General features: G+C 38.1%; 1 protein-coding gene across 1 annotated transcript in view; it reads left to right on the top strand.

The window, feature by feature from the left end:
* ROBO1 (roundabout, axon guidance receptor, homolog 1 (Drosophila)) overlaps positions 1–26,052 on the top strand; it is a gene marked incomplete at its 5' end in the record, with an annotated part of 114,859 nt that overhangs the window by 58,026 nt on the left and 30,781 nt on the right. Inside the window, 7 exons of the mRNA XM_009585934.1 lie at positions 2,930–3,051; positions 5,469–5,700; positions 6,980–7,101; positions 10,671–10,842; positions 18,723–18,920; positions 22,309–22,335; positions 25,017–25,059. Of these exons, the coding sequence (XP_009584229.1) occupies positions 2,930–3,051; positions 5,469–5,700; positions 6,980–7,101; positions 10,671–10,842; positions 18,723–18,920; positions 22,309–22,335; positions 25,017–25,059 (916 nt within the window). The remainder of the gene's footprint in view (positions 1–2,929; positions 3,052–5,468; positions 5,701–6,979; positions 7,102–10,670; positions 10,843–18,722; positions 18,921–22,308; positions 22,336–25,016; positions 25,060–26,052) is intronic.

The raw sequence follows: 26,052 nt of genomic DNA, 5'->3' as shown, positions 1-26,052 counted from the left end.
ACTTTGCAGCCTGCATTTTCCAGTAGAAATACTTAGATTCTTAAGAAAGGAAAAACTGGACATATTCTTTTTCAAAGTGAAAGTGATAGAGATCATCTTTCTTTTTTTCTGCTTTTCCTACTTGCTGGAGAAATTGACCTATTGGCTTATTCAGAGTGCCTGTGTTGTATGTTTGTTTCTTTGTTTGCATAAATACGTACATGTTTGTTTTTGAAAGGAAGTTCCATAAAGGAAACAAAGCATTTTTCTTTGGTGACTTTTTATTTTTTCTGAAGCTGGTCTGAAAGTGAGTCTTTCTCATCTCCCTTGGGGAGTGAACAATTTCACATTGCTGTCCTTTGTTATTATGCATTTCTCCTGATGGGTGACAATTTCAATGGATATAGATAGACAGCAGAGTCACGGCCACATGGAAAATAGGGATTGCACAGGTTCCTAAGTCTGTTTCCAAGGAGAGATTTAGTAACCTTTTAGTGATTTCTGTATTCCTGGTAAGACAGCAACACACGTTACTGGGCAGACAGGCTGCAGTGTTCTGCACGAGTCCGTTTTTCATGCAGTGTAGTTTCATTCCTGGAGAAGAGATGAGGTATGGGGTCTGAAGGTCCCAAGTGAACTGATCACTGGCCTCACTCTGATAAACAGCAAATGAGGCAGTGTTCTGTTCACTCAACAGAACTGAATGGTTTATAATAGCATGGAAAAGCTTCACTGTCCTCTGGGCATCTAGTAGAGCTGAAGTCCTGAGAACCACACAAAGCCCGAGTGAAAATAACAACCAATAAATAAAATTTTCATCAATAGTAAGAAATGTAATCAAGTGTGAAGTTCTTTAAAGTGGTTCCACCCTTCTTCCAATACCGTTTCAGTTTTGTCTATGTTGTGGTCTAGCTAAGTAAGTTCAAAAATTTCCCAGTTCACTTTTGTCTAGAGGGTGGTATAGTCTTTCCTAAATGCGTGTCCAGACCAGGAACCTAACCTACCTTTGTCTTTACACTTTCCCAACATTAACAACAACGTGTTCTCACTGACAGTGCCTGTCTTGGAAGCTTGGAGTCGAAACAAGAAAACACACGTATTGTTGTATAGCACAGATGTGCAAATGGCTGAACCTATTAATAGTTTGATTCATATTGTCAATGACTTATCTTTTATGACTAGCAAAGATAGAACTAATTATTCCACTGACTTTCCTGTTACATTCTAAGCAGGATGATATTTAGGCAACTCTCCAAACAAAAGCTTCTATCTTTAATGCTTTCAAACTTTGGGGGGAGGGAAATACTCTGATAAATGGACTGTTTGGCAGAACATATGACATGTGGATACAGCAGTGACTCAGTGGAGGGTTTTTTGGTTTTGATGTTTTGTTGTCATCAGCGTTCCTTGCTAAGAATCCAGATTTGTCACTCACTGACTGCACACTAACCTCAGTTTGCTTCGTTAACTTTGAAGAAATCCCATCTTCTTGTAAATATGTTGAGGAAACTGTATGATAAAAGTTCAAAGTGACATAGGCTTTGTATTCCCAAATGGAAACTGTACTTCTGGAAAGAAACTTCTCGTCATGCCTTGTCCTAATGCGGTCTTACAAGGGTTTTATTATTATTTAGACAAGACCAAAAGCTGGTAAACGGAGAATATGACCACCATGCAAAAAGCATACTTTACAACTGTTGCCCTTGCATTTAATAAGTGTTTTCTATATCAGCATGAACTGCGCTATCCAAACCTCAGCTTTCATGATAGTCTACACACCTACAGTGACTTATTACAGTAGTTGTAGTTGTACATAAATATATACAGTTTCTGTGTACTTTTCTTTTTCGCACTTCTTGTAAGCAGACAGGTATGGAAATTTCCAAGGTACTCAGAGAACAGAACTCTTGAAGACTTCCTGGTCTTGCTTTGTCACTAGCGGAGGTCAGGCAGGGAAGTAGTAGGCTGGAGCAAAGTTTATGTAATGCATTACTCTGTATCTGGAATTAGATTAATTAAAAAAAAAAAAAAAGAAAGAAAAAAAATCACTGTAAGTAGCTTTCATTAATTTCCCAGTCTTTGATTTTTAGCCATAGTCAGCATGGTATTTGTTTAAAATGAAGTGATCAAAGAGACATATATGAAATCAATACAGAGACTATGTTACTCTGCTGTCCATAGTACATGTATATTTTAGACACCCTATTAGTGATTGCCTTACAAATTTTATACGTGTCTGACAGTCATTCCATTTCAGTTAAATATGCTTTTCAAGGGCTCTGCTTGCAGAAGATTTGTGTTTCCATTTGTACCATTGCATATTTTGAGAGGAATTTGTCCCTTAACGTGTATGAACAATTCTTTTAGCTATAAGATAGATCAAACGTCAGAAGAACCAGACAACACTCAGCTCTGCTATGCCTCCTGTTTACAGAAGTCACTTGCCATCGGAGAAGCTGTAGCCACATGACTCATTTTTCTTTTCTTCGGTTTGTTACGTTTATTTTGTAATTAAAAACAATAAGTTTGCCCATGAATTTATCTGAAGATACAGCTTCTGCTTTTGCCACTCTTTATAGGTTTCCTGGTCTCTTGGAATTTGCAGTGGGTAATAGAATGTTTTCTCATCCCAGCAGGGAATAATAAAGAGATGCTGCTGTAGTCATTTACCAAAGACATCCCTGAGTGTGGTTTTTCTTTTTATGTAGCATTTCCCTCTTGTTTCTCTCTGTCGAAGAAAGTGCAGTGCATTGATTTGGTACTACCTAAGCATTGATGGTTTGCTTGGGAAAACACTTCATGTAGTTTTTTCTTACATAATTGGGAAGTACTTAGGGTAAACTTTATTGGTGATAACATCATATACTTTATGATATATTCATTTGTATTTACATATACTTATTTTAACAATTGTATATACTTGTGAGAATGGAATCTTAAATTATTACAGATGTTCCACCAACAAGTCAAGGCGTGGATCACAAGCAGGTCCAGAGAGAACTAGGTGATGTGGTACTACATCTGCACAACCCAACTATCCTTTCTTCCTCCTCAATTGAAGTTCATTGGACTGTAAGTATAAATCTGTATCATGGAGGTGGTTATATATACTGCTGAATTGTACTGTTTGACTGCAGTGGAGTCACACTTTAAGAAGCTGTGTAGTTTGTATGCTTACAAATGTTTTCCTCTGGAGTGAGTGCTACTTGGGCTTTGCTTTCCTACTTCATTAAATTTTGTCCCATTTTCACCATTTTATGTCTCCATAAAGAGTGCTGTTTACAACATTGTGAGAGTTTCAGAGTCCTCCTCTGGAAGCTAAAGGACTGATCAAAGCCTTCTTAAGTCATAGCATTCAAAGCTTTTGCACTGCTTTCAGTAGGAAGTGTATCAGTCCCCTAATGAGATAACATGGGCACTTCCCTGTCTGTCAGTCACCAGTGGGGAGAAATACTGCATAATTCTGTTTGAAAGTGTTACCTCCATCCTACATAAGTACTGAGAAACACACCCAAATCCATATAGCCTCATCGGAACCTATCCTTTTGCGCGGTACTGAATACGCACAGTACAGGGAGAAGAGACGAAAAGGGCAAATGGTTTTCAGATGTTGTGTTGATGTTGCTCTGGCGGGAGGAAGCAGGAAGTTGGCCGCATGGAGGATATAGCAGAGGAAATGAGGGAGGAAACAATACTGTAGGAGTCCTGAAGCAGGGGGAATGAGAACATACGTGAAAAAGATTCAAGTAGGCTTACAAGGGTGAGGCCCCAGTGAGAGAAAGGATTAGAAATGGCTTACTGTGGGAGACATTTGGCAATGAAGAGGTAGAAATGAAGAGAAAGAACAACACGGGAAACTGCAAGTACCAAGTGTAGTTCAAAGAAGAGCAGTTTTAAAAGAGAATGCAGAATGAAATAAAAATGTGGGATAATTATACCAAGTGCAGGAATAAATCCAAAGGGAGTGAGCTTTGAGGTCTTTTTAGGACTTCCATCTGAACATGTCAATATATTGGCAGGGACAGTGTAGGAGAGCACAGGGTGTAGCCCCTGCCATGCCATGGCAGAACGTTTTGAACAGGAACAAAAGGCATTCTGACTTTGTAGAAGAGCCCTAGCCCAGTGGAGTCCTGGTCCGTGACCAGGGCTCCTCAGTGCTGCGAGAGTACAAATAATATCTGCTGTGTTGCATGGTAATTACGCTGTCACCTGCAGTACGGCCACCTGCAGCAGGCAATCTCCTGTTTTAACTAATAACGTTAAAACATCTTTGAGGTTCCTAGCACAATTTTATTTGACCTTTACTTACAGAACAACCTTTTCCAGACAGGCAGTTTTTGTCAGTCTCTTGGGTGGCCTGTGGCTTCTCCGCGATTTCAAAAATAAGCATTACCTCAGTTTCAGCTAACACACGCATTCTTTATGTGATTATTAAAAATGAAACGTGCTGCTTTTTGGAGTAAAATGGCAAGCAAACAGTTTTATTATATCACTGTATGAGATTTTTGAAAATGGGAAAATCTGATGCACTTTAAAAATGTTTTTGTTGTTGTCATTGGACTTTCTTATTCATCAGAAATTGAAACAGGTAGTTAAAAGATAGTGAGTGCTCCACGAGAGGCCACTTCTATAAGATAGCTTTCTGTTTCAGCTGTAGCCAGACACATTGAGTCCCACCCTCGTTTACATTAAGATCTCTTTCTCCATACATGTGTTATAAAATGGCTTCGGTCTAAAAAGCACTCAGGACCACCGAGTATCATATTGATCTGCTTTTCCAAGTCTCATCTGTGTTACCGTACTGAGTTTTAAGAGCTTCCTCAGAGCCCTCTCAAAACAGCCCTTTCCCTCCCGCTGCGTGGGTGGACGTGGAGGAAGGGCCTGGGCAGATCTGCCTCTGAGGGAGCCCAGCCTCGGCACCGCGGCGGAGGTGGTGCCAGCTGGCTGCCCTTTCCATTCACTTCCTCCAGAAGGAAGCAGGCAGGAAGCGGTGCTCGTTCCATGGATTTTGGGAGGCTTCCACACCTCGGGAGAGCTGGCAGGCTCTCTCTTTGATCTCCATATTCATCACCCTCAATTGTGGAGCTGTAGGTCCCCTGCCCTCGCCCTCCCCCCTCTCCCCACATTCCCCCTGCCCTGCCGGGCAGATTCGGGTGGGCAGAAGTCCGGCCTGTTCTGAGCTCCATCGCTCTGCGGATGCAAAGGCTGTTCATTTCACGGAGCTGGGGCGTGTTATACAGCTCCGTTATCCCCCTTTAATGCCTTCATAAATCCACAGAAGCCAGCGCAGTTCTGCCAGCATCAAACAGATTAATGCACTTGTGAATCAGGCCTGTAATTTGCTGTAATGCAAGGGGCCTTTATCTGCTTTGGCCGTGTTGTTTACTTTGAATAAAATGAATGGATAGTCCAAGGACCGTGCATAGTGTCACAGACATCATTCCTGGTATTTCTTAAAGGATGTGTTGTGTGTTCTGCTGTCTTGCCAGGTGGACCAGCAATCCCAGTACATTCAAGGATACAAAATTCTGTACCGGCCTACGCCAGCATCCTATGGAGAGTCAGAGTGGTTAATCTTTGAAGTGAGGACTCCAACCAAAAACAGCGTTATCATTCCCGAGCTGAAGAAAGGTGTAAACTACGAAATCAAGGCCCGCCCTTTTTTTAATGAGTTTCAGGGAGCAGATAGCGAAGTGAAATTTGCAAAGACCCTGGAAGAAGGCAAGTAGGAGCCAGACTGTCTTCATCTTTCCTTTTTGAAGTAGTAGTCTGGCCTGCTTTCCTCTTATATGTTCATTATTTGATTTTGTTTGAAGTGTGTGCTGTTTGAGAACAGCAATCTGCAGCAGAGGAGGCTGCGTTGGACTGATCATTATGTGAATTGTTTGGTGACACAGAAGTAAATATTCAGAACCACGCGCGAGAGACAGAGGGAGAGGGATGTGCAAAAATCCCCTCCAACACACAATGGAAAATGTGCTTTTTATCTTCACTGCAGTGTGCACTCCTCCCTGCTGAGTTCATGGTCTGGTCACAAGTGACTTCTGTCAGATTGAAGCACTTGCTAATCACTATCTTGAGTAGATAGCAGACACCACAGAAATCATCAAAGCGCTATAGCTGAGGGAATGGAAACCACATTTTGAGAAGGCTTTTATATCTGGATCAATCAGTAAGACAAAATGAAAAGATGAATGAGGGCAACAGATATAGTGGACTAAATTATATATTTCCATCTCATACATGTGCTAAAAAGAGAAGGTTCATGAAGCTCTTCCTTTTGTTGCTGCTCAGGCATAATGAATATGCAAGATGGCCGGTGCCTCTGAATAGGGATTTCGGTGCCTCTGTTGGGATGTGCAACCTTTCTTCTTCTCTCTTCTCTCTTCTCCCTCCCCAGTATAAATGCCATGTAGCTCTGGTTTATTGCTGCGAGTGGTTCAAGAGGTGTGCTTAACTGTATTCATCCTAAGCATCAGCTAAGCATCCGGTTTTCAGAAAGACTATTTAAAATGCAAAACATAAATTATTTTTATAAACGTGTTAATATTAACACATTCTGTCCTGATTTTAGTAAGTTTTGTATTACTCATTATTTACGCACTAGAGGAACTGAGATTTAGCATTCTATTGGGGTCAATTTATAGACTTTATTTTTCAAAACTGTTGATCCTGGGTGAGATGATTTGAGACCAATGAGAAATTCAGTGCTTGGGACTGTGACGTTCAGGTAATGGGTGTCTGAATTTGGAGAGTCTGGTGACGAGTGTGACTTTTCCTGTCCTGCACAGCGAGACTGCAGCAGAACTCAGGAGCCTGGTTGCAGGTTCACATCACTTTCCTTCTGGATCATTTTATCTTGTGGGCAAGAACTGCCCTCAATGAAGGGTGGGGCATAAAAGAACGCATTTGTGTAGCCCAGAGACCATCTTCCTCTTAAAAAAGCTCACTTCTGCGTGTGACGAACTTAACCGTTCAATCCTTCTTTCCAAACAAACAGCTCCTAGTGCTCCACCTCAGAGTGTTTCAGTAACTAAGAACGATGGGAACGGGACGGCAATTGTGGTCACCTGGCAGCCGCCCCCCGAGGACAACCAGAACGGGATGGTTCAAGAATATAAGGTACTGCTGGCATGCCTTGATCCCTTGGCAGAGGAGGTATTGGCCAGGTAGTGACAGATTAGGTTGTTCGTGGATGCTTGGCTCCATCTACTGGTTAGTCAGAGCAGATGAGATAGCAAGTCACTTCTTTGGATCAAACTCCATGTTTAGTAATTCTTTCTAGATGGTAGAAGGCAATTAAAACAGCCTCCATAAATCAAAGCAAAGGGTTAATACTCTTAATTAAATCAGCTACCTTCATGCCTTCCTTATAACTTGAGAAAAGCGCACACAAGTAGAGAGGGAACCATACCTGTTTGAGAACCATTTTGTGACTCAAAGATATTGGCCGAGGTAGTAAATATAAACAGGCTTAATGAGTTGAAAAGCTCAGGGATAATAATTAACAGTGTTAAGATCTGAGTAAATTATGCGTAACTGGGTAGTTAAAACAAATGGAAAACTTTCAGGTAAAGAATGTGGCTGTATAATAATAAACATATTTAGTGTACAGAAATTTTTCTTTTCTTTCACACAAACACAGTTCTCATTATGCTATTTAATTTTTAACAAATTGTAAGTACATTATAAAATATTTATTATTTGATGTTCGTTTAGCAACATTACACTGTATGTATTTTCAGTTCACATTGTTTTGCGATAATTTACATAGCGAAGTAAATGAAGCTTATTTGTCCTAAGCAAGCTACAGACATTTTAAATGTCTACTTGTGGATATCAAGTAAGCTTTATAGCCATAGAGCAGCAGGATCTTTGGTTTCAGTCTCCTGCAAATGCGCATTACTGAGAAAATTTTTCAAATGAGAATGTCTTGGCTATTTTTCAGGTTAAAACACTGTGCTATAGACATATATTCCTAGCCATCAAAACCCATTCTGCTATTTTTTTTCCCTCAGTAGAAATGGGAAAGGGAAAAGATCACTAAGCTTTATGGTCAATTTAGAGTAATAAAACACCTTTCAGAACCCGGTCAACTGGTAAAAAAAATCAGTTTATGGCTTAGTTTCAGATATATAATGTAATTGGAAAAAAAATACTTGGAAAGTTATTTTATTTAAAGACAGACCTTGAGCTGAAGAGATGGAATTATTTCCATCAAGAAACTGCATCAGAGGAATGTTAAGGTTGTAAGGACAAAACAATAAAAGTTAGGAAATTCACATTTGCAGGTGGATAGAATACCTAACATTCCTCCTAGCATTCAGAGGTAATAGGCTATCAGGTGTAGGAGCAAGCGTATTGTAGTGCTTGTATAGCAGTAGATGGCACACTGGCACGTTTCACATCTACATTTATTGTATGGATGCCATTATTTTCCTTTGTGCTTTTCACCGTGGTCAGAAAACAGATACAATGAATATATATGTAATTGCTATTTACGTTGCTATATGTAATTAATATTTTTGTCTAAAAACTAAATAAATGCAGAACGAGTGATTTAAGATTAAGAACTAGTAACAAGAAAAAAATAAATAAAAGTCTTGTAAAATTTTCTTTTTTCTTTCCTCTTTGTTTTTCTATCTCCTATGTTTTCTCCCAGAAAAAAAGGTACGCATATGTGGGGGAATTCTGTGTTTTCTCAGCAACTGGGATCTGAGGCAAGAATGTACCTACTTTAATTAAAGGATAAAATAAATAGGAAGGAGGATAACATCTTAACTGAGGAAATGTCAGTAGCACACACAAAAACCCAGAAACTCAAATCACAGCAGAAGTCATTCCCTCCTTCCCTAGCATGAAGTTAGAAATTCTCCCGTTATACTAATTCTTTCTTCACTTACGTGTCTCTTGCAATGTGAATCCCTCCTTCCTTCATAACGTTCTAAAAGTTTGTTTTCGCTTGCCTATTTAGGTATACAATCAAATATAATATGACAAGTACTGAAAAACCTGATGTTTAACCTAACATTCTTGTTATGTGAATTTCTCCATGTATTTGAGCACCTAAGAACAAAACACTTTTATGAAATAGTAGTGCATTGTTACAAGTACATAATAAATGGGGTTTTTTGTTTGCATATGCACCACTATACAAGGTGGCAGTAACAATTTCTGTGAAAATGACATAAGTCAACATGATTTAAATCTTTTTTTCCTCACTTTATCAAGTTCTTATTTACATAAGAGCATTTGCATGGACCATCCCTTAGGATTTAGGAGAATATTATTAATATTACTAATAATTATACTACTACTAGTGACTGAAACCATCTCTAGTTAGTATCAGAACATAAAAAGGAGATTCTCTTCTCTTCGTGTGCTCTGACCTGCTCTGCAGCAGCAGTTATATATATTTGGCGTTGGGATTCTATTTCAAAGGAGCTTAAAATACATTTCAGATCCTCATAGTGTCCCACTAGCCTTGTTTCAATCCTTGGCAACCAAAGAAGGAAAAAGAGTCTTACAATGTCCTGAAGGTGAAATAAAATTTCCAGTGTCCAGGCGGAAAGGGCTCTACAGAAAGGGCCCTAGCAATTGTTCTATACATGAAACTCTAGTTCACTCACCTGGCAATCTCCACAGTGGCAGAATTGCACGAGGGATTAAAAGCAGCTATCTGGGTACTAAATCTTTTAGGAACTCCATATGTCAAAAGCAGAATCTTCCCTCCTATGTACAATCAGCACAGGTTCAGAAATGCTGCTGTTCTCAGGAAAGTTTGCTTCTGTGCAGATGAAGTACTGAATTTAACTTTCTGGATAAATATTCATTGTAGATCAATACATTTGTGGAAAGGAAATAAAAAGGAAATCAACACAGCTTCATCAATTTTTTAGCAGATCTAGATCAGCTGCTACTTCACTTCCCAACTTCACCAGTTGGGAGTTCAACTATACTCTTAAAAGCATTTGCCACATCAGTGCTGCAGGCCTGAAGAGATAAAAATATCTCATCATGTTGTTTCTCCCAATCATTTAATATCACTGATGTAATTTATAAAGGGGTGAATTGAAGTCATTAGACCTGTGTCCTGATCTCAACCAAAAAATGAGATCTGATACCACGCTGTTGTCTCTCAATAGAAGATGGCATATTACTCAATCCTTGCCTCTTGCTGCCATTAAAAAAAAAAAAAAGATAATGTTTGGATTCCAGCATGACATTGGTTCTCTTGTGACGTCATGTGATGAAAGACTTGCCCTTGCACTTCAGTGAAGAAAGCCTTGCTTGATGAATGATTCCTGAACAAGAGAATTGCAAATTCATTTAACTGAATGCTCTTACTTTGCTGTTTATGTGAACGATTCTTGGCTACGGGGCTTCCCTTATTTGTTCTGTTACTAATGCTTTTAGTTTTATTAGCACTGATGTCACTGGTTGAACTGTAAATGAATTATGATAAACCCATCAAATAATTTTAGTAGTTGGACCTCCTCTTTGGAACAAGAAGTATCTTTTCAGTATTCATACAGTGCCTAGGACAGCAATCCATGACTGCAGATGTTAGAGTAGTGACAAATTCTCAATTTCTTTATCCAGCAGAAAGGAATGTGTCATCCTTCCTTCTAGTTATCCTTTGGTGTTGAATTTTGAACATTTATACATACCATACACTTACTTCCCTGCAGGTTTGGTGTCTTGGCAATGAAAGTCGATACCATATAAACAAGACAGTAGATGGTTCCACCTTTTCTGTAGTCATCCCCTCCCTAGTTCCTGGTATTCGATATAGCGTGGAAGTGGCAGCAAGTACTGGGGCAGGACCTGGAGTGAAAAGCGATCCACAGTTTATCCAATTAGGTAAGCCTGCTAGTAATCCTACCTATTGGTTTCAATGATTTTTGTTTGTTTGCTTTTGTCTTTTATGGCACCAGAAATACTTTCAAAACAAGTGAAATAGATAGTGTTACTTGATCTCTGGAATAGCAGGATTTGGCATTTCTGGTTTTAAACTTGCCTTAGAACTGCATTCTAAAGATGGGATTATAAAAACGCAGGTTTTTTTAGTCTCCCAGTTCAGCAGTGCTTTTTGGTTGTTGACTTTTCAAAGTGAATTTTCATACTTAAGACTGGTGTAATAAAACATGTAGGGGAGTATGAATCACTAAGTGTTGGCTCACTTTAGTTTAGGGATGTAATTTGTCTTGATCAGATTTTATCTTCCTTTATTGAAGCAGAAAACCAAAAGCATGCTAAAATTAGGCACAATAAATATCAACTATGTGTGAGAGCTAGTAAATAAACTGGGTACAGGAAAAAGAGGTACACAGATGATTTACAATAATCTTGACCTCTTAACTTCATTTACACCAAACATCTCTCTCTCAAATGCATATCAGGGGCATTGCTCCTGGATGTATCTGGGAGAAATGCATCTTTGCTGTTGGTTAGCTGAAGATTATTTAAAGTGGCTTTAGGTGTAGTCATATGCTGCTTTACCAGTATGCCTGTATCAAAATACCTTATCATTACAGTATATAATTGTGCAAGCAAACTCAGAATGTTGCTTTGGACTTTATGTCTCGTCTATATCTGTATCATTAGTAGATCTTCCTTGTTATTTCACTTTTTATATTTAAAAATCTATGATTACTGCATGTGAAAACAAGACCGAACGACTAACATATTCTCTGGAAAATTACATGTACATTTCCTTGGCTATTAAAACGAAGGTCATCTTTAAGTTATTTAACTTATACAGGCATATGATTCCCAATTACATTAATAGAGGTTTTATGACAAAAATTGCACACAGCTTATATGATATTCCATTAATATGTGCAAAATCCCATAGTTATTTGTTGGGTTGTTCTTTCCTACAGCCAGCTTCCATTCACAGCTTCCTACAGCCAGCTTTCCAGTCAAAGTCAAGTTTGTTCTATATGGCTTAGATTTCGAAAATTTTAAATTAGTGAGGCTTATGAATGTAAAATAATGGGGTAACCTCGATGTTCAAAGGCAAAGACTTCATAACCACTTTTTTTTTTCCTTTTCTCTAATGAAATCTATAATGATAAGCAAATGCTAAATGAAGGTGAATTCTGTAATGGAACTTAAGCACTTCGGGGTTTTGGTAAGTGGAAAAAGAAACAAATGAGACTCTATCAGGGTAAGATTTTTGCCTCCTTCTGCGTTCCTGGCCTTTGTTAAGGACTGTCACTATGTTAAAAAGCATGAAGCAATCACACACCTCAGAGGGTGTTCAAATGTGCAAGTCTGGTAGAATCCATATATTTCCTTGTGGTTGGGGTTTGCTTTCATAGTCTGTACTGCTTGCCTCTAATTAAATGGCATGGTCAAATCTACATATACTGTAGTAAAAATCCCACAATTTGGTTGTTACATGGAAAAGACCTGGAGACAGGAGTCTTGTGGAGATCCATGCCACTAGAAGCAGCACAAAGAAATACCTAGACAGTGCTGCAGTCCTTTTCGGCAACTGCAGGAGGCTGCTGAAAATTAGTACTTAAATTTAAGAGGAGTACCCTTTAGCAGCACAGATCAACCTAAAATCATCAAGGCAGAAGAATGGCTGCAGTTTACCTAACTCTATCCTGTGATACAAGTTCTCCTACAGCCCCCGCAAGGAATCGCATTCTCAGTTCTTGGATGTGCTCCCAGCATGGGGGTGGAGAAGACACTGGAGTTTTCTGGTAGCTCTTCTGAAGAAAGAAAATTAATTTGTTGATGTCATAAATTGGCACTTTTCACCAGCAATAAATTACATGGTTACAGAGAGAGGGAAGGGAGGCCAGGGAGGGGGAGGAAAGAGGACTAAGGATGCTACTTTTAGAAGCTTTGAAAGAGTCCTCACTCCCTGTACCTACGTGCTCTAGGAGCTGCGTGTTTGCCAGTGACAACTTCAAGTTTCTACATTTCTTCACTGATCCCAACTATTCCTTCAGGAAAACTTTTCCTGATTTCTGAATTAGTACAATCGTTACTTTTTTTTTTTAACCAATTGTCGTGGTTTTACCCCAGCCGGCAACTAAGCCCCACACAGCCACTCACTCACTCACTCCCCCCCAGTGGAATGCGGGAGAGAATCCATGAGAATCTTGGGCTGAGATAAAGACAGTTTAACAGGTAAAGCAAAAGCCGCCCACGCAAGCAAAGCAAACCAAGGAATCCATTCACCACTTCCCACCGGCAGGCAGTTCAGCCATCTCCAGGAAAGCAGGGCTCCCTCACGCGTAACGGTGACTTGGGAAGACAAATGCCATCACTCCAAACGTCCCCCCCTCCTTCTTCTTCTCCCAGCTTTGTATGCTGAGCATGACGTCATATGGTATGGGGTATCCCTTTGGTCAGTTGGGTCAGCTGTGCCAGCTGTGTCCCCTCCCAGCTTCTTGTGCCCCCCCAGCCTGCTCGCTGGTGGGGTGGTGTGAGAAGCAGAAAAGGCCTTGACTCTGTGTAAGCACTGCTCAGCAATAACGAAAACATCCCTGTGTTATCAATCAGCACTGTTTCCAGCACAAATCCAAAACACAGCCCCATCCTAGCTACTATAAAGAAAATTAACTCTACCCCAGCCAAAACCAGCACACTAATTAAGAATTCCATGTGTGGAAACAGGATATATTATGTGATTTACATATTCACTTTTTTTTTTAAGAACTTTTCATTAAAATCAAGTGTCTATCTCCTTATAATGTGTTTTTCTTACATAAATGTGAGATTAGGTTATGGCTGGCTCTGGAGCATCCAAAGAAAAGGTTTATTTCCCCAGTGTAGCCTACCCTGTTGCCCAGTGACCTCGTATTTGAGTCTGCTTGCTGTGCAGGGTGCTCCCAGGTTTGTGACTGCAGGAAATGCCTTGGCAGAGTTTCAGCCGGGTATGTGACAGGAGGAAGCTTCACCTTTCGGAGACCACCTTCCAGAGCCAGAGGGGAGGACAGGAGACATTGGATTCTCTGAGATGTGAGGTGTGCAATTGCAGTCCCATGCATCAGCTGAGCTGTGATAACTGACCTTGTGCATGCACTTAACCTGTTACAAAGACAGGTACAAATTGTAAGCTCAAAGCTCTTTCATTTTCCATGTCTCGGCTGACATGAAGCAGCTCACTGAGCTGTGGTACCCCAGGCTTCCCGTGCCACCAGGGACAAGCCAACAATATACTTGCTTGTTATTCAAAAATCACCTTTCAGTGTTTAAAATCCTGAGATCAACTGAAAAATCACGTGTCTTCTTAAAACACTCCCCTTGGGGCTTCTGAATTTTCTTCTTGGCTTTTGAATGACCTTTTAAAGCTTTCTGTGGAATTCCAAGGGCTGGAAAACCATTTGTTTGTTTGTTTTAAAAGAAAACTTGATATTTTACATAAAGAAAGACTTTAAGAGCTTTGGTGTTAAGGAAAAAAATTTCATATTTCATGAGAGCTAGCCACAGCTCACTATATTGTGCTTATAATACTATGCTGTGAAGAAAAAATTACAGAATTTTGATAGAACTTTTTTCCTTGTCACAATATGTAACTTCAGGACATTGGTTACAAAAATGCTCTGTACAGAAAGGTGAGAATTATCACAACAAATTGTTTTTTGCTGATCTCTAGCCTAACTTTTGTACAGTGATGGAATACTACCTATGATAGCTTGGCAGTATTACTTATGCTTGTTGGCAAATAAGTAGGGAAATTGGAACGTATTGCAACATATTTTGGTCAGGGTATCAGCTCTGAGAAGCCTCACAACTGTAGTTAATGTTACTCTTAAACACACAGTTTGTATGAATATATGGTATGTAGTTAGTTATTAAGAGATGTCTGCACGATTATTATAAATGTGGAGTGCATTATTGAACCAGTGGATGTCTCAAGTGTACAAAACACAAGAAAGTCTCATTGAATCTTTATTACTGTAATTGCTTCATTTAGGAGGTGTGATTTGTGAACTAGCTAGCATGCCTTTAGGGATATTATTCTGTCAGTCCTTCAAGTACTTCTAGTGTGATGACTGTAAGGTTTTTTTGTTGATATTTTTGTCTTGCAGACTGCAAATGACTCGAAGAAAGTAATCCTTTTTTTTTCCCCTCACAGCAACCCTTCCAAACTGTATGTTATAAGATTGAAGTGCAAAACTCATATTTTTCCAGTTTTGGAAATGTATATAACTAGAAAGGAGACATAACAGTATATTCTTAACCTGGTAATATTTTACCAAATAATTTTTATATGGAATCAGGCACATATGTTTGAGGAAACACTCAGACGTTATGTTGCAGATTCCAGGTGTTTTGCAAGTTTTGAATTGCTAGAATTAGCAACGTCAACAAAACTTAGATCTTCCTACTTACTGTTTGGACGTTTTGTATACTAAATGAGACAGGCATATGGAAAAGTACCATTCCATAGGTTGTACATGTACAGGGCAAAGTTAAGGTTGCTTGCACACCTGTGAACCTGGAATTTCCTGTCTTTTTTAAATCTTTGGCATTCCAGTCTTAATTGTATATTAATCTTTTATTTAACATTTACCAACTTAAATGTTAGTTTTTACATTATTATTATTTATATGAATATTTAACATTAGAGAATTAGAGATCCCAGTTCTTCTCAATGTAAATTCTAATTAGTTTTCATTGAAGTTTGGAACTTGGAGCTTCAAGACAGTCAAATGGGGTAGGTTGTGAGCAATAGCCATAGCAACATTATCTGTGATTAAAAAGAAGGCTCTTATCTTGGGGTAGAAGAAGAAGGGATGAGTCACTGTGATAATATGCTGGTTTCAGGGAGTTGTGGGATCAGCCTGCTCCAACAACTCTGAGGCATTTTCAAGTACATTAAATGCTGCGGCTGCTGCTCTGGCAGTAAGATGCGCTTTGCCGTAGAATGTTTATGTTCACTTATTATTTTGGCACGTCTCCCCGAGGACTGCAAGCAGGAACAGGAATGTTGATTATGAACCGTTTATATCTCAGTCAAAGCTTCCAGAAATTTCCTGGGATGAAGAAAAAGTACTTTTTTTAGTTCAAGAGCTTTTTTCCTGACCGATCATTCAGGATCTCACAGGACTATTATGGAGAGGGAAGATGTCCTTCTCAAAGAAAGGCTTCCAAGATAATGTTCTTGGAAATTTTTAGTAATGAGGGGTTCACTAGATTTCATTCCCTTTGCTTTATATTTAGCTTACTTTCTATTTTTGAATTGTAAGAGGAGCAGGACATGGGTCAAATATGGCCTCCTGAAAGCCCTTCTATCTTCTTTTCTATGATGCTGTTTATATGACTGTACATGAACACATAGGCATTTTTCTCTTCACCATGTGTGTAAATATATACCAGCTAATTTAATGTAATGGCTCTAGCAGTCCACCCATGTACAACATGCCATAAGCCTTGTTTCTTAAAAGCAAATATATTATTATGCTGTTCTTATGCTTGCAATGGCTAGCAAAATAATACCATGAAATGAATCTTAATTAAAAATTAGAACAATAAATGTTCAAAGAGATTCGTCAGTATTTTGTAATCTTCAGACATGCATTGACTGAGCAGTGCAAAATGTTTGTATATATAAAACTACTGTCCTTCTGTATGGCTGAATTGTTGACATGTTTAAAAAACATTCTTATTTGGCTTTTGAGTTTGTGATTTTTTTTTCCCTCTGAATTTATTGTTTTAAATATATATATTTAAAGGATTAAAGAAAAAATATTTATCAGTCTTCTAAATTTATTCAGGACCATAGATTCTCCAGAAATGTTTTGTTCTATTCCGTTAAGATGTACAAGGTAGTGTAGCTGTTTAAAAATAAAGAAATAGTAGGCTTACTCATTTTGAAAAGAGACTGATGATGCAAGTTTTCATATCTTAATATGGCCTCAGCTGCAACGAGACAAAAGATGAGATAGAGAGTGACAGATTTAATTCATTGGTCACAGTATACTTTATACGTTTAAGCCCATCTGGCCACTTGTGTGGAACTTCACTTGACTGTCTCCATAAAATCTGAAGCAACCCATCTTAACCTTGCACAAATAGGCATGAAATCTATAAACCCAGCAGACACAAAGGGTGTATTAGTAAGAAAAGAATGAGTCTGCCTGGTGAACTTTCAGACTAGGCAGTGCACTTAGAATCACAGAAGATAAAGGGACCTGAAATATGAAATAAAATTTCCAATAAGGTAGCTGTCAAAGGCGGTAGTGATTCCTCGTCAAAATAGGTATTTGACCTCGATATCACAAAAACTGAAATCTGGAATTCTTCACTGGAAGAAGCTGTTATTAATTTAACCATTTCCCATTCAAAAATGTATCATTTTCCAGAAAAGATTTGTTATTTGTATGATTTGTTGTGATTACATCCCCTGTTTGTATTGCAGTTTCTTATATTTTATTTAGGCTTATTTTGGAATAATGCAAGACATGTAATCATAAAAAAAAAATCTATTCACTGCTGATTTTTTGAAAAGGTACTGGTCTTTAAGTAAATAGCTTTTAATTTCTTATGTAGTTTATATTAATAGAATTAATAACAGCGCAGTAATCTCTCATTCTGAATCTGATGTCTCTACCCATAGTAAAAAGCAACTAACTGGTGGATTTACACAAGAGTAAAAATGGTATTTCAAAGACTAAGCTGTGGAATGTGTAAAGCAATATCCGCTCTGAGTAAAGGTTTCAAATTCTTGCCCTCACCCTGTGCAGTAATGAAATTTCCAGTAAGCGCTCACTGTAGTGGTGAAAAATCAGGAAGGCAGTATTTTGTCTTAGAGTTGCTTCATTTCAGTTAGAAAGCATTGGTCACTAACTGAATATTCTTACTGCTGTTCCTAGAAGGTTCTTGCAAAAGTTCAGTACAGAAAGAGCAGAAAACACTGCTTCTTACAGGTGCTTTCTCTATTAAAAAAAATTAAAAGTGTGTGGAAGAATACACGTTCTTTATTTTCATGTGGGATATTTAAGGATAAACTGTTTTTGAAAAGGGCTGCTTCTTCAGTAATAATGAGACTGCTTGACTGTTTTTACCAATTCATAACTCATTTTTTAGTCATCCTTTAGCTTTTTTATCCACGTCAAGAGGGCAAGATCGGTTATTTTGTACTTTTACTTCTTTACGTCCTTTTAAATATTCAGTCTTTTAATTGAGGTCAAAGTGAGAGACTGCAAAAAGTACATTAATACAAGATTTAAGTCATCTGTCAGGAACTGCTAAATTAAAATGTATCCCTCAATACCAACTTCATGCGAATGTACTTTGAATTTGTAATTTTTCTGTGATTTTCAGTTATGAGCGTGGATGTTTGGTTAGCTGACTTCTACCCCATTTCCAGAGCTCAAAGAACAGACTACGCATGTTTCATACTTAAGCTTTCTTTTACTTGCTGTGTTCTTTGCTGAATAATTTTCTGAAGCTGGTGTTGCTATGCTAAAATAAAAATTAAAAAAAATAACAGTCCCCAAGTTTGAAATTTATGAGCCTAACTTTCTATTTGTATGCCTAGTGCCCTGATTTTAGGAGTTTTCGCAAACAAACAAAAGTCAGCGAAGTTGGAGGTACCTGTCTTGTATGGAAAACAAACCATTTCTATTTAGACCTGTAAAAAGAGATTTTGAAGAGCAGTCTTAAGGATTTTACCTTGAGAAACTGGACTATGGTTATGTCAGTTCTTTTCATGCTGCCTTTTACAGTTGCTCATTGAAATTAATTGGCTATTTTGGGTGTCTTTTTTTCAGATTCTCATGGAAACCCTGTGTCTTCAGAAGATCAAGTCAGTTTAGCCCAGCAGATTTCTGATGTAGTAAAGCAGCCTGCCTTTATTGCTGGAATTGGTGCAGCCTGTTGGATTATCCTTATGGTCTTCAGCATCTGGTTATATCGCCACAGGAAGAAGCGAAATGGACTCACTAGTACTTATGCTGGTATCAGAAAAGGTGCCGTATTATATATTTCAGTCCACTGGCTGCTGAATGTCTGTTTGCTGGCTATTTACTTTATCATCAGTCTCTTGTTCTTCTAAGAATTATCAAATTACTTCAATGCTTTCAGGAAGTGTGGATCAGGAGCCAATGCAGAAAGCAGCAATATTTACATAACATGTTAAACCCGGCTTTAAAGCATAAGCCTTTAGCAAAATACCTAGACTAGCTTTTCATAAAGATACTCCTACAAATGAGAAATGTAAAGATGGATTTAAGGCTGGGAGCTTCCAATATGCCCTTGCTACCTGACATTGTACCATCTGAAAAGGAGCCAAGTGGACGGTAGTTCATTGTCCCTCCTGTTCGGTCCTTTGCTTGCTGCTAAGAATACTAACAGTGGTGTACATTACAGTAACGCTTTTGGTGCGTGTACTTGAATATTCTTGTGTTCCAGGGAAATGTGGTGAAGTGGCTGTTTGCAAATGCACAACAGTCAATGATACTTTCCAAGACTCTTTCATAAATGCTGTTGTGAGACCCTTCGTTGGGACTGAATTCTGGGGCTATCACATCTTGCACCTGCATTCGGTTAGAATGGGAGCAGTGGGACTAACTTAAAGCACTCTTCGTTTTCATGTTATTGATACCTTTTATATCAGATTGTCGGTGGGCAAGCAGTGCTTTACAGTATACTCTGTGACAAACAAAACTAGAATCTCTATGTGGAAGATCTTCTGGAGTAAAAACTTGATTTCTCCTGATTCAATAATCTTTTGATTAAGCCCCAAAGTTAAGGCTGAATTCAATAAGCTACAGTTCATTACATCTCAAAGCAGTACCTCATAGGCACTCATAGAGTAAGAACCATAAATTCTGGAATGAATCAGAAAATGGGAGATCCTGCTTTTGAAGGAATAGAGGGAGAATGTTTGATATCTAGCAATCAAAAGATAGACGTAGAATTAAAGGTGCACACATCTTAATGTATGAAAGGTGTCATGAGATTACGTTCTTTAGTAACCTCAAGAATGAATGTGTGATGGGCAAGACAGATAGGCAAATATTACATAAATGTTTTTAAACAGTAGCAGTGTGTTGCTATGAAAAAGAAGCAGTGCTAAAAATAGCAACTGAGTGAGTGGAAACATGGAAATAGTTCTGGAGTGTTGCAGAGTTTAGGTGTCCTCTGTGCTATTAAAGCATCAATGCTCATGGTAGATGTCGGGCACAGTGGTTGTAGCGGAGTTGTAACCACAGAAATCAGGGTTGAATTTCATCTTTGATTTTGTTCTGCTAGGATATCTTAGATAAGGCAGACCCCGACATACTGCTGCATTGGCCTGCGCTGTTTTGTTTTACTAATAGCATGCTGCCATACTGCCTTTCTACAGTTCTATCAAACTAACATCACTGTGCTTTCAGCAGTACCTATGATTAAGCAAAAGGCATACAATTTGTCCTTAAAAATGGTTACTTCAATGACATCAGCTATTGTTCAAAACAGCTGTGTTTTTCAATATCTGTAAAAATATCTTTTGTGTAATTTGGTGGGGATTTTAATGAAAATATGCAGAAAAGTAGGGTCTGCATCTCCGTTATCAAGTATTCTTCAAGAAAAAAGCCATCTTTAGTGAAATACAAATTGCAAAGTAGTTTGCCACTCTGCAGTGCATCAAGTCAGCACTGCAAGCCCAAACTTCCTTCAGTCTTGCTTTTATTTATTTATTTTTATGTGTAGCTTCAGGCCTGACATCTGTTAAAATACTTCACTACTCCCACACATACATATTGTACTAGCACTTTTACACACTTGGAAGAGTTTATTAATAGAAGCTCTGATGATTAAGTTGTTCTTTCGTGTGGTAGCGATAAAGATTTCATTTAGCTGAATCTTTGTTCATCTGTTCCTCAGTTCCTTAAGAAACTAAACTAGGTTTAGTACTTAGCTCACAGAAGAGTAATGAGACAGTAGTTTAAGATTTTTTTTCATGTCCTTGTGATTGCAAATTAATTTTGAGACACTTCATTCTCTTTTGAATAGCTCTGGTTTAAATGCACCTTCTATTTTAATGAAAGCTTGTTACTATGGTTCTATATTTTTGAATGTAGCTAAATTAAACTTGACTGTCTGAAAAGGCCTAGCTCAAAGAAAATACAAAGGAATTCCCAAGATATAGAGCTGTGCTACAAATGAAGCCTGAAACGGGCAAATGCTCAGATGTTTTTCTTTTTTTGTTTAGTGTCATATCCCTGGAAATAAATTGGCTTGGTAAAAGGGGGGGAAAACTACAGCATATCCTAAATTATAACAAGAAGATGATCTGGACTCCCCCCAAATACCAGAGTTATTGTAAAAACTAGATTAAGCAGTTGTTCTCTTAGCCAGAACCTTTTCTTTCTGTGCCACGTTTGCTGATCAAATACTATCTCAAGACTACTTTTAGTGAATATTTTATTGTTTCTCTTACATTTCTCTTTGCTGTCATTAGATCGGAAAGGGCAATGTTAGCCTTTTTCTGCCCATCAGTGATAGAAAAACTATACTGTCTTGTCAACAGGAGGGGGAGCATGTGCTAATAGGAAGAGCAGATGCTAGTGCTCTGGATTTGGATTAGAGACCCTATTGATCCAAAGAGGATTTGTAGTAGCTGTGAGAGTGAAGATTGTCAAGCAATGTCATTGTTCCATTGTTAACCTTTCCCTCTTAAAGCCAAGGGTTGAAAGGTAGAAAGGTGCTACATCTAGGGAGATCTTTTACCTTTTTTTGTGATTATTTAAGAAAGAAAGATAATAACTCTGTTTAACAGTCTCATCTATGAAAACAAAAATTAATTGCTGCAGTAGATTTTAGTGCCTTTATTACAGTGAGAGTTGGTGCCATTCTTGATTCAGAGACAGTAAAACAGCAATTCTCTTTGTTCCTTTATATGATTATTATTTCCTTACTGAATACTTAAGTGTGCCTATTAGTTCAGCGTAATGAGCATTTATTTAGTGAAACTGCAGATAAGATTCAATAGGACCTTGATAAGGCTTTGTTAAGGAATTTGTCATTCTGCATTCCAAAATGATTAACAGTGTGGGGGTTTTGTTTGTGGTAGGATTTTCAGAAAAACTTAAAATACCAAACTGAGGGGTATTTGAAAGGCTAAACCACAGTCCCGTCCCCTCAGGAGCACAATAGAAAATCCAGCTATTTTTCAGAATAGTACCTGCAGAGACAAGCTTCTTTCTGAATCGCAAATTTAATTTTATTTCTATATCAATGTGACTGAACTACTGGGTTAGTTATATACATTTGTTTTATGTTCAGCTGTCTGCTAGTTTTTTACTAATGTGGTATGTTTCCCTTTCTCTCTTCAGCTTAATAACCAGTTTGTATTTTGTTTTGATTTTTCAGTCCCGTCTTTTACCTTCACACCAACAGGTATATATTTGCACTTTTCCCCCCTTCTTTGTTACTTTAGCATGTGTTTGTGGTACTGTTTCTCTTTTTCTGACATAACCAGCCCAGCTGTTCTGAAGGTTTTTTTAAACAATTTCATTAATGACAGGTATCATTATTTTGTTCTCTAAGTAGTGTATATTTGCTTTGTAGCTGACACATTTTGCCGTTTGTGTGTACCATTTTGTAGCATACCATTTGATGCAAGCATGCCATTTTGTAGTATGATCCCATCAGTTTGTACAGCCTGGGCTCTCTTCTTGCATATTACGATGGAGTAGTGTGGCCTTCTGCATCTAGCGATGCAAAAGGTGCTTCTGATGGAAGAGGAATGACCTAGCAGAGCCCAGATGCTGACTTGAAAGGGATTCAGTGGGATTGTAGTTGGTGAAACATTTGCTGCTTTTTTTTCCTCTGAATCTGCATTAATCCAGTGACCTAGGAGTTGTCTGCTTTGGAAGATACAGAAAATCAAAGTGTTATAGAAGTTAGATTTCTTTGCTTGCTGCCTTAAACTGTATTTGTGCTATGAAATTTTAAAATAATCATCCTGCTCTACATAAACAGCGGTGCATTTCAAATTCAGAGTGGGTTTAAAATCATCTTCTATTTCTTTTTGCTTGGAAACGTACAAAATATGACATAACCTGAGCCATAGCCCACCAAAGTCCGTGAGAGCCTTTCCGTTCTGTAGATCTTCAGTTGGTCCCACAGTCTGGCAGCTCAGCGGCTTTTCCTCTACAGTAGATACAATTCAACACATTCAGTACCCACCAGTATACTGCGTGCATTACTTTTAGCTACAGCCGGAGTGAACAGACAGGTTGTTTCTTCCTCCTTTGTTCTAAATCCCTTGTTTTCACAAGAGGTCTATGAGACTTGCAGGACATGTATGACCAGGCAGGGTAAAACCACCTACCCCCTTCTCTGCACACTCACATCAGCAGGGCATACTAGCTCAAAATCAGCACTGTACTAATTTGGCCTCTGGGCAGCAGCTGAGTTACATCCTTCCAAGTTGGACCACAGATGAAGCAATCTGATGTCTGTCTGCATTCATCCACACAGACCTAATCGTAATGGGTTAGATTCTTATCCACATGCTTTTAATCACATTGAATAGTATCTTGTTTCAAAAGCCATCCTATTATGTTCAGTGGAGTTGCTTACTGTTCAGCATGAGTCAGAGTGGCCCTTAATGTTTCTGAAGTCCTTTGAGATCCACGGTGGAGACTAATTCAAACTATTATTATTTTGCTGTTACTTTAATTGGCTTAACAGAGGGCCTCTGTTGCAATCACAGTTGTAGCACACTACTGAAAATCTGCAGAGGTTGGTAGGTTAGCTAACATATATTTTCTCAGTTGGATTCTTAACATTAAAAGAAAATACCAGGGCTCCATAAGATATGTCAGAGCTGCAAAATAAATAGCATTGAGATTTTTAAAGAAGAAATTGGAAAAAACACGAAGTATGTAAAACATTTAAAGGAAGAAAAAAAAACCTTTTTCAATCCAGGATCCCAGTCATTAGTTCCATTGACTTTAAATGGAACCAGACAATCTTCTTTAGCATTACCTATAGTAAAAGACTTACCTGTAGCAATGCATCCTACATTTTAATCCTGTTACTGTAATCACTGCCAGCATTTATCTCTCTCTTGCAGACTCCCAGTTTGGAGTTCTTCTAAAGAACAGAATTTGGCTGCTTTTTTTCAACACATTCCTAGTTAGAAAATGTAGAATTCATCAGCATTTGCAGGGAGGCAATCTCCTTAACTCTTTGCCAAACCCAATGCAAACCTGCAGAATTTATAGCACTGTTTCTTCTTGGATGTTTGCATCCTAAAAACTAACTTTTCACCCATGATGCTTCCTGTGAAGGATATGCAATTCATGCCAAGAAATAAATGCATTTGGACATCCACTTTGTTAATATGTAATGCTTCTGAAATGCTAGCAAAACTGTTCCTTCTAATTTAGGAAGTATTCTTTCTGCCAGACATTTTTTGCCAAGATACATAAATTTAAATTTTTAGATTAAAAAAGTATCATTAATAAATCCAGTTGTAAAATGTTACAAAACGCGAAGCTTCTGTGGACTTTTAGAGTGTGCGGGTTCCATGAGTATAGTGAAATAACGTTCAGAAAGAGCATGTGTTTTTGCTGTAGGTTCAGCTGTAATGAGCCATTGTTTACATTGGAAGTAAGGTCTGTTACAGAATCATGATACCTCTTTAATCTTACCAAAATAATAAGGTAGAGCAAAGCTTTAACATCTAGCCATTCATGAAATAAATATTACCTAAAGTCTTCCACAGAGTAACTCCACTGAAGTCAGCAGAGTTATGTTAAGGATAAGTTCAACCTGATGTATGGCTTCCTGCTTTCTTAAGTGATACATGTGTGTGTTTGTGTTTTTCAGAACAGAACTGAAATACAAAACTTTGTTGAAGCTAAGACTAGCAGTTATCAAGCAACACAAGTATTATGTATAAACTTGCATTTGAAGGAGTAGCTTGCAGAATGAGACTCAGAATTAATGTATAAACAATGCATCTTTATTGTCTTAGCTAAAATGAAACAAAGGCAAATTTAATACTGCTATTTAAGGAGTCTTATGATTTTTATATTATTTCCTTTTTTTATCTTTAACTATTTCAGTAACGTATCAGAGAGGAGGAGAGGCCGTAAGCAGTGGAGGCAGGTAATTATGTGTTTTATTTTTAAAGCTATAAATCATGTGCAACCAAATTTAAGGATGTTAGGAGTACAATTGTCCTTGTAAGTGATGGCAGAATAACCACTCGCAATGATATGTTTTAATTTATTGTATTAATTTATACATTTCGGCCATATGTTTTTCTGTTTAGAAGGAAGATATATGGTTTGAATTTTTAGGTTGATTTCCAAAGAATGAGTCGTAATATTTTCAGCTTTGTTAACCTGTAAAAACTGCATCTCAAAAAATGAGCAGCAGAGGGAGCACTTTAACTTCAAAATAAAGACCTGGCTTACCAGCTGATTAAGGGAGTAAAAGTAATTAAGTCGTGGCATTTATGAAGATTAAGAAATATAGCTGGTTCACAAATACTACAAAGAAAGAAAACGTTTATTGGAAAAAATTGCTGAAGACATAAATGGCTTATAACGTGACTTTTTAAGAAAAAATCTTGCTATGAATGCAAAACAGTTAAAGCATCGCTTGCAAGAGATAGGGCACTGAAGGAGAGGGAAACAGGTAGGTTTTCAATTTAAAGCCCCCCGCTTTGAGAACCTAGCCTATTCCAGATTGAGGATTTAACTGAAACATGTTTACTGGGTTTACGCTTAATAAATGGCAGTGGAAAAAACTGTAATTTACATTTCCTGTGTAGAGGTGGAGTTTTCTTCAGGAGGCAAAATAATGGTTTTAGCAAAAAGGCGGGTCAGAGCAGTGTCACTTTAGTAGCACACCTTTGTTTTTTCTAGGTCACATTCAAGCATGCCTTTTTATGAGCGTCTCAGTTAAAGATTTGGCATGATGCTGAAATAAACTCTAAAATCTCAGAGAGCAGCTGGGCAATAAATTCCTATACCAATTCCTGTTTCACAAGTGGCATCCTGTGATTCCTAATCTGCAAGACTGTACAAAAATTTGGAAACGGTAAAGATTAGGCATAAAATTAAACATTGAATGCTGTGCAGAGGCGAGGCTACT

Source organism: Fulmarus glacialis, unplaced genomic scaffold (assembly GCF_000690835.1).
Source record: "Fulmarus glacialis isolate BGI_N327 unplaced genomic scaffold, ASM69083v1 scaffold7839, whole genome shotgun sequence".
NCBI classification, from domain to species: Eukaryota; Metazoa; Chordata; class Aves; order Procellariiformes; family Procellariidae; genus Fulmarus; species Fulmarus glacialis.
The sequence above is the reverse complement of the archived record's forward strand: the minus strand, read 5'-3'. Positions and strand labels throughout refer to the sequence as shown.